General features: G+C 40.3%; 1 protein-coding gene and 1 long non-coding RNA gene across 5 annotated transcripts in view; one reads left to right on the top strand and one right to left on the bottom strand.

Moving 5' to 3' along the window:
* The window catches only part of LOC102555050 (uncharacterized), a 90,495-nt gene extending 88,050 nt beyond the window's left edge, over positions 1-2,445 (bottom strand). The window contains exon 1 of one of the 2 annotated variants that reach the window (XR_005493941.2): positions 2,281-2,445. This is a non-coding gene — a long non-coding RNA (uncharacterized LOC102555050). The remainder of the gene's footprint in view (positions 1-2,280) is intronic. The other variant, XR_005493940.2, reaches the window with a different exon arrangement.
* A 35-nt stretch (positions 2,446-2,480) lies between these two features.
* On the top strand, positions 2,481-13,933 carry Or4e1 (olfactory receptor family 4 subfamily E member 2). Of its 3 annotated transcripts, none has more exons than XM_006251923.5 (3): positions 2,481-2,782; positions 5,249-5,376; positions 10,410-13,933. In XM_006251923.5, the coding sequence occupies exons 2-3, from the start codon at positions 5,374-5,376 to the stop codon at positions 11,352-11,354; spliced, it is 948 nt and encodes a 315-aa protein (XP_006251985.1). In that variant the 5' UTR covers positions 2,481-2,782; positions 5,249-5,373; the 3' UTR covers positions 11,355-13,933. The 3 variants fall into 3 exon arrangements, with proteins under 3 accessions (XP_006251985.1, XP_006251984.1, NP_001000101.1); XM_006251922.5 differs by having other exon boundaries at positions 2,517-2,862; NM_001000101.1 differs by lacking the exons at positions 2,481-2,782; positions 5,249-5,376 and having other exon boundaries at positions 10,422-11,354.
* The last annotated feature ends 2,196 nt before the right edge of the window (positions 13,934-16,129 follow it).

Below are 16,129 nucleotides of genomic sequence, written 5' to 3'. Positions count from 1 at the left end.
TACTAATGGGTTTCCCATCTTTCAATAGGTGGTCTACATCCATGTGCTTATAGGTGGACCTAATTGAACCAAGTGCCTTCTCAAAAGAAAGAAAGAAACAAACGAACGTTAGAAGAATATGTTGGGGGATACAGGGGAATTGAAAGAGGAAGTATGAGATGATTTAATTATATTTCATCGTATACATCTATAAAATTCTCAAGAATAAACAAATCATAATAAATAAAATAAAACCTCCTAACAGAAAAAAATTGTCTGGATGCATTTTTTATTAATTAATTTATTTATTCACTTGGTAGAGGGCCTAATATCAGACACCCCTCCCCCCAGTCCCCCTCTCAAATAGTCTGTTTCCCCCATTCCCTCCTTTGCTTCTCCTATGAAAAGAGATAGGCCTTCCCCCTTGGGTATCACCCTACCCTGGCACATCAAGTCACTGCAAGATTAGGTGCATCCTCTTCTACTGAGGCCAGACAGGGTGGTCCAATTAGGGGAATGGGATCCACAGGCAGCAACAGAATGGAGGAACTTTGCTTCAGTTGTCAGAAGACCCACATGAAGACCAAGTTGCATATCTTCTATATATGTGTGTGAGGCCTAGATCTAGTCAATGCTTGTTCTTTGGTTGTTGACCTAGATGTACTTATTGCTGAATTCTACCAAAACTTTAAAGAAGAGCATCATCCCTCTGAAACTGTTGCCTAAAATTAGAACAGAAGGACCTCTACCACACTCTTTCACAAAAACATTATTACTCTAACATCAAAGTCAAGTAAGATGTGCACAAACACACACACACACACACACACACACACACACACAAATATTAAAGAATAATCTCTTTTCTGGCCCTACTCCTTGCCAACTATAGAACTCCAGAGAGCAAGCCCTGTACCATACCTGAGCAACAGAGTAGAACTGGCCCTGGTAGCAGGGGGAGGGGCAAGTGAGCCAGCACTGAGGGCATGTGCATGAGAGAGATGACCTTGACCTTCCTCTGACTTGACATGGTATGGCACAGGAGAAATAACACCTGGACCCCAGCCACAACAGACACCAAGCTGCTATAGGTAATTCTACACATTTCTTAATTGCTAGGACACAAAATTTTGAATCCTTTAGCTATAAAGAAATGATAAAAATTTGAGGAGGGAGTGACTGTATACAGTCAGGTATGAACTTTACATAAAATATGCACATATCAAACATAACATGGTACCTCATAGCATGTATAATTTGTGTGTATGTCATAAATAAGTTAATAATAAATAAAAATTAAATAAACTTAAGGGACTGGAGAGATTGGCCAATGGCTAAAAGCACTGGCTATTCTTGCAGAGGACCTGGGTCCATTTCCTAGCACCCACATGCTAGCTCAGAACTATCTGTAAATACAGTTCCAAGAGGTCTGACACCCTCACCTAAACTCTGTGTATACCAAGCAGAGATGCAGTACACAGGTATATATGAAAGCAAATCCTCATTTATTGCCAGAGTCTGCCAGTCAGTCAACACAGGAACCATGACTAGGGAAGTGAGGATGATTATAGGAAAGGCAGATAGAATATGGGAGGATTGCTGGTTAATATCATACCAGTGAGCCAGTTTACTTTCTCAGTATCTTTTAAAGGCAAGCAGCAACACCAGGAAGATAAACAATGACCACAAATCCTTAAATGGTGAGTTTATGGTACACAGTATCTATGTATGGCTAAGGCCATTTCCTTCCATCTAGGACAGTCTCTCGAGCATGTATAAGTAATTGGAAAAACTTGGCAGGGTATAACACACTTCTTAATTAAAAACAAAGACAGATATAGGCAGACTCATTCATGATTAATCACAAGCAAGAAGTCAGCCAAAGTTAACTCCAGAAGTGTTCCCCACATGTCCCCCTTTTTATCTATACAAGCCAAAACTGTCTCACCTATTGGCATAGAAATACTATGCCTGTCTTAGGCATCCCCTCTAGGAGTTTGGACATTACCTGTCATCAGTACATGAATCCTAGCATTTATGCCCTATCTTAGGTTGATCCACCTTTGAGAGACCTTACCTGTCTTTTTTATCTATAAGATATTGGGCTGGAGAGAAGGCTTAGCCATTAAAGACTAGGCTCACAACCAAAAATATAAGGCGCACTTTATCAGTCACAGAGCAGAAAGTTGTGCTTGTCTTAGATTGCCATCCAAAAACACAGCTCTTGCCCATCATTGGCAAGTGAATAATCTTGTATTTGTGGCCTGTCTTAAGTTGAGAAGAATTTTAAGATGATCTTACCCATCATTGACTACCAACTTCTGCTAGGGAAGATGTTGGAACTTTGTAGGGAGTGGTGCGGCAAAACAAAGATGTCGCCGACAGCCAGCCCCGTCTGAATGTAAACAACTTACCGCGCATGCACAGGCTTGTCCCCTCGTCAGGGCAGCTGTATGATCCGGCGCCCTCCTGTGGTGAACAATAGTACTGCACGTGCACAGGTTTTGCACCTGGTGTCAGTTGGCCGGTAATATGCTAATGAGGGGGGCGGTACCATGCTGGTGAGGTGATTCGTTCTTCGCCAATCCATGGAGGACAAGTAGTGGGGTGATAGTGGAATGACAGTGGGGTGATAGTGGGGTGACCCGTGCCCCACCAATCCCTGAGAGATTATTAGCATACTGTTGTGTATATAAGGCGAGCGACTTTGCCGCTCGTGGTCCCCATGTCAACAATGAAGGTGTCCTGCAGTAAAGGCTGTAGAGAAGAATCCAACCGTGTTGCATCTTCCTTGCTGGTCGAGGTGGGCGCATCAGAACTTAAAGTTATGCAACTCTACTTTGATGTCTGTAAAAGCTCTGGTGATTCCTCACAAAAGAACAGGTAGTAGATATGCCATTAAAAGTCCATAAAGCCAAGTCCTGCTATGCCAAATAAGAGAAATGTAAGCGAGGGTCAAGAAGGAAAAACGGCCTGTAACTTTCAGAATATCCTTTGCAGCTCTAGCAGCATCAAAAGACAAAAACTTTGCATTTCTTAAACTTACAAACTTCTTGTGTAGGACTAACAAATGTAAAGAAGTATTAGTATTATTTTGTATACCCTGAAGGTCCCTTTTTACTCTGGCCCAGTTATGTTGACTCTAATTATATATTTTTGGAGTTCTACGAATCCAGAGATATCAAGCATGACATCTTCATGGCTTCTGACTTTCATTCCTTGTACCTCATCTCCCATGATCTGCACTATATCATATAATGAGTCAATTCTTTGTTCTAATCATCTCTCCAAATACTCTTGTATACTCAGGGCCCTTGGTTATATTTTCAGAAAGATGATTAATAAAACTAGCTGTTTCTAAGTAACTCTTGTGCTAAAGCTAATGCAGTAGTAACACTGGCTATAAAAGTTATAAGAGCAACAACCCTGCCAATGATCTGCCCAACCATACATTTGCTCTTTGCCAACGTGTGATCTAATTCTCCCAGTATTTGTAAACCTTCTTCAGAATACCAAGGTTCAGGTAAATTTATAGGAATCACAATATTAGCTGGTTGATAAACTGCCACTACAGATTGACCATTATCCAGGACAGAAACACATTTGGACAAAAGACAATTAAAACAAAAAGCCTTGAGCTCATTATCAGAGCTTACAACGAAAGTAACATTCCCAATTAGTAAAAGACTAGGTAGGGCAAAGCAGGGTGTCACATTTACCTTAACCCCAGAACCTGTTCCATTTCTATCCACAGCAAACGAAACATCATAAAAGGCAGCTGCCAATTTCCAAATATGTTTCTGAAAATGTCCAGATCCAGCCCTCCAAATGCCCACTGTCACTTCCGTTTGTTCAATATTGGATTGGTTTCCAGGCCAGCTCATGATTGAGACATAATAACCAGTCACATTAAAGGAAAGAGGAGATTCATTATAACAACTTCTCCATTTGACTGATTTTTGGAAGGCAGGTTCCACAGTCTCCATGTTCTCTCTCCCATAGGTCTAAAAGCCTGAGGCAAGGCAGCTTGTCTAGTCTGAGATATGGGCACTCCCATCTTAATGCTTTGCACTGCACAGTCTTAGAGATAGTCTTCTTCCAAGTTGAGGATCCACAGGAGCACATCCAGCATTGGCACTATTTCTAGTAAAACAAATAGGCAGGCCCTGACCCAGAGCAGTGTAATTCACCAATTTGGAATACTTCTTACTCTCAGACAAAGGGAATCCTAACAGCTGAGTATTGCTAGAGGTCACAATTACTTCTGTCCTTGACCATACAGAAGGATGTAACAAAAGTGGATCAGGAGCATATGCCCAGTACAGCTTCCCCATCACCATCGTCAGGGCACTCCGCAAGATCACAGTCAGCATCGTTTTCTGTGCCAGCATCAGGGTGCCTCACCATTGCTCTCGCAGCAACCATGCTCCTTCACCATCCCGCGGAAAGACACAAACACACCCTCTTCCCCATATTAATGCCTGATCAGGAACGTGCCATATGCCAGTAAGAGATCCTTCCATTTCACCGGGGCATTAGTATGCTGGGTTTAGGATGCCATACACACTCAGCAGCAGAGAGTCCCTTGGCATCCTAGGTCAAAAACTTTAAAATAAAATTTGGTGGTGAAGGAATATATAATTCCAGCTTTTTTCATTGTTTGTAACTAAATTTTTAGAGCTCCATGGGCTCATTCCATAATTCCCTGTCCTTGAGGACATGTGAAATTATATATATTATATAGATTGTAACTCATATTTTGTAGATTTAACTCATATTTAATTCATAATTTAACATACATAGTTTATATTAAAAGTATATGTTTCCCTTATAGTATATAATATTTTATGCATATGATTTATATTTACTATTATGATATATAATATACATATTAAATATATAATTTTCATTTAAATATACTTAATATTTAATGCATATGCTTTATATTTACTGTATATCACATATATTAACATATATAAATCATATTCACTGTATATAACTGATACTTAACCTGTATAATTTTTATTTAATATATAATTTGTATTTAATGTGGCTAATCTATATATACACACATGTGTGATTATGTATGTATCTATTATAGACATACTAGATTTAACTAATATTTAATTCATATTTTAACATATATACTTAATATTTAATACATACTTTTTATTTAATGTATATAATAAATAAATCTTTTTAAAACACTTGCTAATTTTTGTAAATCAGTGCAACCTCACCTCTCCACTTTGTATTCTTGTTCACATAGTTACATACCAAATTCAAAAAGCTACAGCAAAGAAGAAGCAAGAAGAGAACCAGGATAAGAGACTCTGATTTATTCAAGAGATTTGCCATTGTCTAAAGTAACAAATACTTGAGGCAAAAATATTGATGGTAGGTTTTATTTTGTTTCATTTTTTTGCCTGAAATACATATTTTATGCCTAACAGTTAATGCCACATGCTTTGAGAATATCTCAACAGTTCTAAAAATTATTCATTTTATTCTCATTAATTTATATGTATATTCATGTGTCATTCATATATATGTACTTATGCACATAAATATACATATGTATGAAGGTTGTGTGGATGTGTGTATATGACATAGCATTGATGTGGAGGTCAGAGTTCTCCAATTTTGTGGAGTTGGCCACCTTTAGATGTGTTCCAGGAATCAAATTTAAATTGTCAGGTTCACATGACAATCCTTTACCCAATTGAGCCATCTTGCTGGCCTGATTCATACTTTATGGAAAAGAAAATAAAGATCAGAGTTCCAACATACTTCCCAAATTTTAAACATCTAGGGCTTTTACAATCTAACTCCCAGACAAAGCACTTACACTATCAAATCAATCCTCACATCTACTGTCCTTCTCACATCTGCATTCTTACATAAATTTTTTAAAAATGCAGAACCTGTAACTAGTAATTAGCTCTTCACATAGGGTCACTAAATACTACTAGTTAATTTAATTAATGCAATATGCCCCAGAGAGATAGGTGTTCAAGTCCTATTCTTTTTTTTTCCATTAAACCCTCTTAGCAACAGACACCAAGGTGATTACATCAGCAGCCACAGCATTCACTTTTTCTATCTAGTAACCTGGCAAGCTGATGTCATGGTTTGGATGTTGCCTTGGAAATAAAGCCTTGATAATTCGGGTGGAACACCACCAATGCAACAGCTGCCAGCCAGCTGTTTGCTTCCTTCATGATTCCCCTTCAGAGCTTAAAACTTGAAAGATGCATCTGTAACTAACAATAAAACTTGCACCTAAAGTGTGTGACAGAGGAAACAAGACACTTCAGCCACACTGGGGTTCTGAGTAAATTGGTGACATTTTCTTTTTAAACTGTCCTGATCAACTGGGGCAACTCTGAAACTGATTTCTCACAGCTCTGAATCCCTACTCATCACTGTAAAGACATAGAAGATACAGTGCCCTTAGCCCACAGCGTCAGTCCACTGGACACCATCCTACGAACTCTTACTGCAGAATTATTTGCATACTGTAGACAAGGCAAGAGTATAGATGCAACAGTATGGCTTTGTCAGAAATCCGGAATCGAACCTCTCTGCCCTGACATATGACTGACAAACTCTCCAAGAACTTTAGTAATACAAGGTTTTCTGACTATCCAACTTCAAGAATTCTCCTGCTGGAAGATAATTTTCATTATATTCAAACTTCACAATAGAATGCCCAGGTATCTTCGAAGAGGCTGAGAGAATCAGGAAGCACTCAGGTGAGATTTGTAAGTAATCTTTTTTATTTTGCTCGTCATCTTCTACATTTTCCTGAAATGTATAGCTTCATGCACTATGCGTGTGTGAGGATAGATAGATAGATAGACAGACAGACAGACAGACAGACAGACAGACAGACAGACAGACAGACAGACAGATAGATAGGCAGGCAGGCAGGCAGGCAGGCAGGCAGGCAGGCAGACAGACAGACAGACAGATAGATAGCGATAGATTTGATTCAGCTCATCTATCTTACATGTATGAGTGTTTTATCTGTGTGTGTGTATGTACCATGTGACTGTCTGGTGCCCGTGGAGGTCAGAAGAAGGTATCATATACCCTGGAACCAGAGTTATGGTGGCTGGGAACCACGCCCTGGTACTCCACGAAAGTGACAGGTGCTCTTAACTCTGAACCATCTCGCTATCCCATATTTTTGACCTCAGTTATTTGATGTCATTGGGCACTACAATTTACAACCATGTTTTTGTGTGAGCTCACAGAAGTCCAAGAAAAATCCTGACAGGAGAAAGGGTGAGGTAACAGTGTATATCACTGTCCAAAGAGGAGGAAGCAGAAGTCTTTGCCTCAGAACAAATGTCACCTGATGAACTTAAAATCAACCCCTGGCCTTTCAACTTTCAGTTTTTAAACAAGGAAAATGGCTGTAAGACACTAATTAAATACCTGAAATAGTTTCCGGTAGCAAAAGAAAAATGTTAAATGCATGTTCTAATAAAAATGATAAAATGCAAAATTAATCCATAGTTAGCTAAAGATGTTGCTGTAAATTGCAATAAAGCACTAATTTGGTTATTTATTTTTTTAGGTATTAATTGAAAGACCTCTGTCTGTTTGCCATTTAGTTAATGCCTCAGTTTGACCCTACTGTTAATCTTTCTTTTGACATAAACAGCAAGTGTCCATTATTTGCATAAGGCTGGCACAGTGAATGACAGGGAATATTAGAAGTTGCTGAGAGCAGAGGGGAAGTTCCCTCTAACCAATATGAGAAAGATTCATTTTCCAGCAGAGTCTGATTCTGAGGAATGTTATAGACAGATAGTACAGAATGAGGGACTGTGGGGGACAAAGAAAGACAGGTTCTCAGGATGAGCCACCACTGGATATCTGTGGGCAACGATGGCACACAAAGATTGGGCAAGGCTGAGAAATGGGTCCCTGTAAAGAGCAAACCCCAAGCAGACTCAGGACACCTAAGAGAAGAAAGATGGTGTTAAGACACCTCTGCCAGACTCTCCTATTTTGCTGGCCATCTCAGAAGTTCAGAGCAATGATGAAGTGGATAAAGCCTGGGGCCAGAACACCTCAACTCTTGACCCAGCTATGACTCCAATTCTGTGTAACCTTGAGCATAGTTAGTGCTTTACCTCTATTTGTCTCATTTTTGCCATTTGTGAAATGGAAGAAAAAAATAAACCCTTAACTCCTTCTAAGAACTAAAATCCTGGGACTCTTATATAGAACATACAATTGTTATTTAAAAAAAAGAAAAGAAAAGAAAACAGTAGTGGGAGTGGAGAGAGGTCTTAGCAATTAAGAGCTTAGCTGTTTTTGCAGAAGCCCCAAGTTCTCTCAACAGTGCCTATATGAAAGCTTATTAGCATCTGTAAGTCCAGTTCCAGAAGAATCTGGTGCCCACTTCTGACTTCCACAGGCAGTAGACATTCATGGTGAACATTAATATATGCAGGCAAACACCCAATTAGACAAGATGGATGAAGCAAAGAAGTGCAGACCGACAGGAGCCGGATGTAGATCGCTCCTAAGAGACACAGCCAGAATACAGCAAATACAGAGGCGAATGCCAGCAGCAAACCACTGAACTGAGAATAGGACCCCCGTTGAAGGAATCAGAGAAAGAACTGGAAGAGCTTGAAGGGGCTCGAGACTCCATATGTACAACAATGCCAAGCAACCAGAGCTTCCAGGGACTAAGCCCCTACCCAAAGACTATACATGGACTGACCCTGGACTCTGACCTCATAGGTAGCAATGCATATCCTAGTAAGAGCACCAGTGGAAGGGGAAGCCCTGAGTCCTGCTAAGACTGAACCCCCAGTGAACTAGACTGGTGGGGGGAGGGCGGCAATGGGGGGAGGGTTGGGAGGGGAACACCCATAAGGAAGGGGAGGGGGGAGGGGGATGTTTGTCCGGAAACCGGGAAAGGGAATAACACTTGAAATGTATATAAGAAATACTCAAGTTAATAAAAAAAATATATAGAAATAAACAAAAAAATATATATGCAGGCAAAACAACCATGCACATGAAATCATAAGATAGATAGATAGATAGATAGATAGATAGATAGATAGATAGATAGACAGACAGATAAAATCTTGCAAAGTAGCAGTGATACTTGAATCAAGAAAGCTAATATATAAATGAATGAAACAGCTTCTTTGGATAGACTGGTAAATCAAGCAAGAGGAGAATCTGAAGAGCTGGAGGTGATCTAGTCAACACACAGATGTTGCTAAGCCTGGACCTTGACCTCCAGGATGAGGGCAAGCCTGTCTGAAGCTTAGGGCTTCTAGGGTTTGTGCAGCCTTCTCTAAAGAACTGTTCAACAAACTTCAGAGTCACATGGCCATCTGTCTAGCAGCATGGTGAATGTCTGCGGTCCTCAAATACTGACATTGTGGACCTCAAGCTCCCAGCACCTGGGCAAAACCACCAGAGGAGAAGACATTTGGGCTCATGAAAAATACGATTGATCAGAAAACAATTGAAAATATATTCAAAGGCCAATCTTACAAACCTTAGAAGAAGGACCTATTTAGAATGTGAAGCACCTTAACCCACAGTCTGAGCTGGCTGAGCTGGCAAACACCAGCACACTCAGCAGTCAGGAACAGAGGGAGAAGGATGAGAAGTTCAAGGTCACCCTCAGCTACATAGCATGTCTGGGCTCTTTGAACCTCTATCTCCAAATAAACCAAAAAACTATAATGTAACTCTAAAAACTGATACACGACTACAGGGGAATAGCTTCTTTGAGTTCTCCACCTCCCTCTTCAACGTAATTTCCTAGTAAATCAAGGTTCACTCTAGCATTATTTGCAAGCTGTAGGTTTAACATCTAGTGAAGATGCTGAAAGAGAATTTTTTTATCTTTATTAACTTAAGTATTTCTTATTTACATTTTGATTGTTATTCCCTTTCCCAGTTTCCAGGCCAACATCCCGCTAACCCCTCCACCTCCCTTTCTATATGGGCTTCCCCTCCCCATCCTCCCCCCCCACTACCCTCCCCCCAACAATCACGTTCACTAGGTGTTGAAAGAGAGTTTTTTTTCTTTCCTTTTTTTCGGAGCTGGGGACCGAACCCAGGGCCTTGCGCTTGCTAGGCAAGCGCTCTACCACTGAGCCAAATCCCCAACCCTGAAAGAGAATGTTTTTAAGAAATGCAAGAGAAAGCTTGTAGCTCACAGGTAAAGCAAGCATTTCACATGTTTGAGCTGCTATCGAATTCTCAACACCGAGGGTGTAGAGGAGGGTGAGCAGAACAATAAATAAACACAAGATATTTGACCCACAAATTATAAATATGGATGAGGTCATGAATAACCAAGAAATTAAGGGACCAAATGATTGATGCAAGTGTTAAGTGTCACGTTTGTTTCAAATTTTTACTCTACTTTCTGACAGAGAATTAAAACAATGGAAAAGGCTGTCCTCATCAACCACACTTCAGTGACATCATTTCGGCTCACAGGTTTATCTGCAAATCCAAAAGTACAGATGGCTGTGTTTTTCATATTCCTCATTTTCTATGTCCTGACACTGGTTGGTAACATCCTCATTGTCATAACAATCATATTCGACCACCGGCTCCATACTCCCATGTATTTCTTTCTCAGCAATCTATCCTTTATTGATGTCTGCCATTCCACTGTCACTGTCCCAAAGATGCTGAGTGACACTTTGTCAGAAGACAAGCTCATCTCTTTTGATGCCTGTGTGGTCCAGATGTTCTTCCTGCATCTCTTTGCCTGCACGGAGATCTTCCTGCTTACTGTCATGGCCTATGATCGCTATGTGGCCATTTGTAAACCTTTGCAGTATATGACAATAATGAACTGGAAAGTATGTATGTTGCTGGCAACAGCACTATGGACAGGGGGCACCATCCACTCCATATCTCTTACCTCACTCACCATCAAACTTCCCTACTGTGGTCCTGATGAGATTGACAACTTCTTCTGTGATGTACCTCAAGTGATCAAACTGGCTTGCACTGACACCCACATCATCGAGATTCTCATTGTCTCCAACAGTGGGCTGATCTCTGTGGTATGTTTTGTGGTTCTTGTAGTGTCCTATGCCGTCATCCTTGTGAGTCTGAGGCAGAAGATCTCTGAGGGCAAGAGGAAAGCCCTGTCCACCTGTGCAGCCCACCTCACTGTGGTCACTCTGTTTCTGGGACACTGTATCTTCATCTACTCACGCCCATCCACCAGCCTTCCCGAGGACAAGGTTGTATCTGTGTTTTTCACTGCTGTCACCCCTCTACTGAACCCCATAATCTACACTCTTCGGAATGAGGACATGAAGAGTGCCTTGAACAAGTTAATCAGGAGGAGAGAAAAGTAAAAATGATAAGCCCTTAGGATTCTTGGTGATCCAAAGCAAAGCAGCAACTTTATGTTATTTTTACCATGTGATGTGACTTACAACATTTTCCTCTGGTCCTATATCTAACAGTCAAGGTAACTGCTGTGACTGGTAACATCTTCACATTGTAGACATTATCATAGTGAGTGGGGCTTACTTAATTATCTCAACAGCAGTAGTTACACGCTCATCCAACTACACCAAATACCATGCTGAAAATCACCCTGCTACAAAACCATAGACAGGACTCAGGGAACCCAGAGTGTAGCTCAGTGCAGAATGTGTACTTGGCATATAGGTGGCCCTGGGTTCACTTCCCTACTTGACAAAAGAAAAAAGTCACAAGATTGGATTTCAAAACAGATTCCACCAACACACTATTGTTCCAAGAACTGGGAGAAAATACCAACTTGAATTCATTATCTCATTCTGTTCTTCCTGCTTTTCAATTAACCAGAAATCTAAACAAGACCAGACTTCTGAACCAACCACTCCCACCTACTTTGCTCATTGTGAGACTTGCCTAAATGACTTCTCAAATGAAGGTAAATGAAACAAAGGATATTGCAATATGACTGGTGACAAAGAAAAACTTTGATCCACTAAGGTTACTAATGCTCTTGGGAGTTCATTCAAATGTGCCATCAGAATAATGAAATGGGAACATTTTATTTCTTATTTCACAAATACTTTCAGAGCATCAAATTTGTGCTGGATACTAGATTTACAGTTACAAATGCAGCAAATATATAATAGACAGTCCTACGTGGAGTATACAGTCTAATAAAAAACAAAAACAGAAATGTGAACAACTGAATACAGTTATAAATGCTACAAGAAAGAGCAGAGTGAGTGCCATGGACACAGAGGGGTGGTGTGCCCTGCACTGACCTCTTTGAGGAAGTTTCATTATACCTGAGGTGTGAAACACGAGAGGAAACCAACCATGAAAAACCAGAAGCAGCAAGCATTCCAAGCTAAAGAAATGTCAGGTACAAAAATCTCTTTGGGGAGACTGCTTGTTCCAAGTGACAACCACTATAGGGGCAGCAGGGCAGGCTGGCAGCAAATGGGTCACTGGAGAAATGAAAAATCTGTATTCACTTAAGGAGTTTAAGAGTCGTTTTCATACAGTGTGAAGATGCCAAAATTGAGTAAGCAAAGAAAGGAGAAATGGCACGTAGGTTTTGTTAGGTTAAAATAGATTTTTCTTATCGTGGTTGGTTGGTTGGTTGGTTTGTTGGTTGGTTGGTTGGTTGGTTGGTTGGTTTGTGGGTTGGTTGGTTGGTTGGTTGGTTGGTTGTGTTTTGGTTGTTCAAGATAGGATTTATCTGTGTAGCCTTGGCTGTCCTGGAACTTGCTCTGAAGATCAGGCTGGCCTCGAACTCATAGAGACCCACCTGCCTTTGTCTCCCCAGTTCTGGGATTAAAGGTGTGTGCCACCACTGAATGGTTTATTGCTATTTTTGAGACAGACATTTATGTAGCTCAGCCTGGCCTTAAATTCCTGATCCCCTTGCCCTTAAGTTCCAGACACTAGAGTTACAGGCATGAACCACTATGCCTGGATTGGTCTGTTTATTGTGTGGAGAACTAACCCAACTAAGCACTTATCACTAAACTAATCATAAGCACTTGATGCTGCTTCAAGTACTGAAAGAGAACACCAACTTGAGTCCATGGTCTATTTCCAGCTCGTTTCATTGCTTTGGGGTAGCCTGCACCACAGCAAATAGGCATGTGACAAACAGAATTGGCAAACATATTTATAAAAGAGAAGTGGCTAGACATGGTGGTACCAACTGTCACCCCTACATTTAAGATGTGGAGGCAGGAGGATCAGAACTTCACAGTCAGCCTCAGCTACTTGTTGAGTTTAAGGTTAGCCTGGACTACATAAGAACCTGTGTTTACAAAGGAGCATGACATACTGGAAATCAGACATTCACTGTGACTCCGTCAGTCAGAGTCACACTGCAGTTCATCTTGGATCTCCTAAGCCATCAGCCATCAGTGAGGATGCCATCAATAAATCCCTGGACCACAACAACCATCTCTACTTTTAACAGCCCTTTGCCTGTAAATGTATTAGTAGGTGATTTGAGCTTCAAAAGCTATTTCAGTTGTTCTGAGCTTTGGTTATGCAGGCACTGGTGGTAGGGGGTTATTTAAGGTAGCACATGTTTATTTCCCACAGACACATCAGCTCATTAATACCATGCTTGTTTTCCCCAAACATAACTGCCCGAATATCATTAAACCATATTTGTTCTTCTGCCTGGTGTGATAAAAGATCCAAGTTCTAAAATCATAGGGCTCATATAAAACAAATGTCCTTTTCCTATAGGCAATGGTAGGCGTGAGAATAGATTTCCAAAGAGCACAGAGCCCCCATGTGCAGGAATCAGCAGAGAAACACAGGTTGTTGATAGGAAAGGCGACATCACCCAATGTTGCCTAGCAATCACTAAGGTTGTCACCTGTGAATGGCCACTATCGATCACAATTGTGGGAATCTTCACAACTCTCTAAAGATATAAAATAAAACAGCTATTCTCCACTTCACATAAATTATTTCAGACTCTGACAAAAGATTAAAATGTGTGTACTTGATAAAGAATACAATGAAAATAATCTTGACTTTTTGGTTTTGGAGTTTTGAGGGGGTTTTTGTTTGGTTTTTTGAGGTTTTTTTTTTAAGATTTATATATTTTATTTATATGAGCACACTATAGCTGTTTTCAGACTCACAGAATGGTTTATTGGATTCCATTACAGATGGTTGTGAGCCACCATGTGGTTGCTGGAAATTGAATTCAGGACCTCTGGAAGAGCAGTCAGTGCTCTTAACTGCTGAGCCATCTCTCCAGCCCAAGGGGGTTTTGTTTATTTGTTTGTTTGTTTGTGTGTGTGTGTGTGTTTGTTTGTTTTTTATCTTTTGGATTTTTGTAATTTTTTTTTTGAGACAAGATCTTGTATCCTAGGCTCTTTTCAAATGCACTATATAGCTGAGGCTAGCTTTTTTTTTCCATCTTTATTAACTTGGGTATTTCTTATTTACATTTCAAATGTGATTCCCTTTCCCGGTTTCCAGGCCAACATCCCCCCAACCCCTTCCCCTTCCCTTCTATATAGGTGTTCCCTTCCCCATCCTCCTCCCATTACCGCCCTCCCCGCAAGAATCCCGTTCACTGGGGGTCCAGCCTTGGCAGGACCAAGGGCTTCCCCTTCCACTAGTGCCCTTACTAGGCTATTCATTGCTACCTATGCAGATGGAGCCCAGGGTCAGTCCATGTATATAGTCTTTGGGTAATGGCTTAGTCCCTGGAAGCTCTGGTTGGTTGGCATTGTTGTTCATATGGGGTCTCAAGCCCTGAGGCTAGCTTTTAATTAATTATCCCCTTGCCCTCACTAACCAGGAGCTATGCTTACACTATGAGCTTAGCCTGTAACACCTTAAATAGCTCAAAAGACCTTGATACTTGTTCAACTGCCTTTTCTCCAACCACTGAATCTCTCAGGCACAACATTCCATTCAATAGAAAAATATTTTCATATTTCAAATAAAATATTAGAGGCTTGTTTCTATATAATAAATAACAATGGGACTGAGCATGTAAATGTAAACAATGTAAAGTATAATTATTCTTTCCTAAATTCTTAAATATAAGTTTAGAAGTTATACCCAGACATTCTTTCATCACCCCTTATATCACACAAGACTTTTATTTTGACTTTAGTTTTATAAGAGGATTAAGGAGTAGACAATATTTTGCCCCTTATTATCAACTAAAGAGTTACAGGTTTCAGATATTAATATTCTTGTGAACAGCTTGTTTGCTTAAACAGATCACATCTTTGCCCTCTCACTTCAATCATGTTTTGCCTTTTTGTTGCAATTGGTGGGTCATTCACTCTGCACTCTGTATGTCTGTGATGTACCTATGCCCATATTGCCTGTGCCCAATACTCCAGAATATATTTGGATATCATTTCTACAAGTAACAGAATGCCAGTTAATATCATTGGGTTCTAAATTCTTTTCAAAATAAGCAGAAATTCTCCACATACACTATATACTTTTAGCCTGCATCTCAAAATGTGTCATTAAATCTATTCTACAATACATCAAGTTCAAGAAATCAGGCTCTGAAATTGTAAACGTGCAAGTTGCCCTCTTAACTATTTTGATTTGTTGACATTTCCCAAACAAGCTACAAAATATTATTAAGATTGCTACCTAAGTTTTGCATGTGCTCTTATGGCAAGTACTGACACTAACATTTGTATTTGTGCTGTTACCAAACTACTGCAACCTAGTTCTTTAAACACCGTAAACATTGCATTGCAGGTCTGTGGTCAGTCCAGACACTCAGCACGCGCCACCCTGGGCCAGCTTTAGGTGTCAGGAAGATGGCATGTTTTCTGAAAGCTCAGTTTCATTTTCCAATTTCTATAGACATTCCAGGACTGTTAGTCCCTTCACCATTGAAAACACCAATATTGATCCTCTTAGTACCTTTCCTGGTTGCATTTCCCTCTGATATTTTCTGCTTTCTTCTCCTTGTCAAGAGCACCTGTTAGTCTTGTGGAAGACCTAGGTTCAGCACCTACATGGTAGCTCACAACTATATGTAACTCCAATTCAAAGCGATCCAACAACTTCTTCTGGCCTCCACAGGCACCAGGCACTTCTGGTACATATATGTTCATATAGGCAATGACCCATTCACATAAAAAAAATAAATCCTTTT

Source organism: Rattus norvegicus, chromosome 15 (assembly GCF_036323735.1).
Source record: "Rattus norvegicus strain BN/NHsdMcwi chromosome 15, GRCr8, whole genome shotgun sequence".
Lineage (NCBI taxonomy): Eukaryota > Metazoa > Chordata > Mammalia > Rodentia > Muridae > Rattus > Rattus norvegicus.
This window is presented reverse-complemented; position numbering and strand designations above follow the sequence as displayed.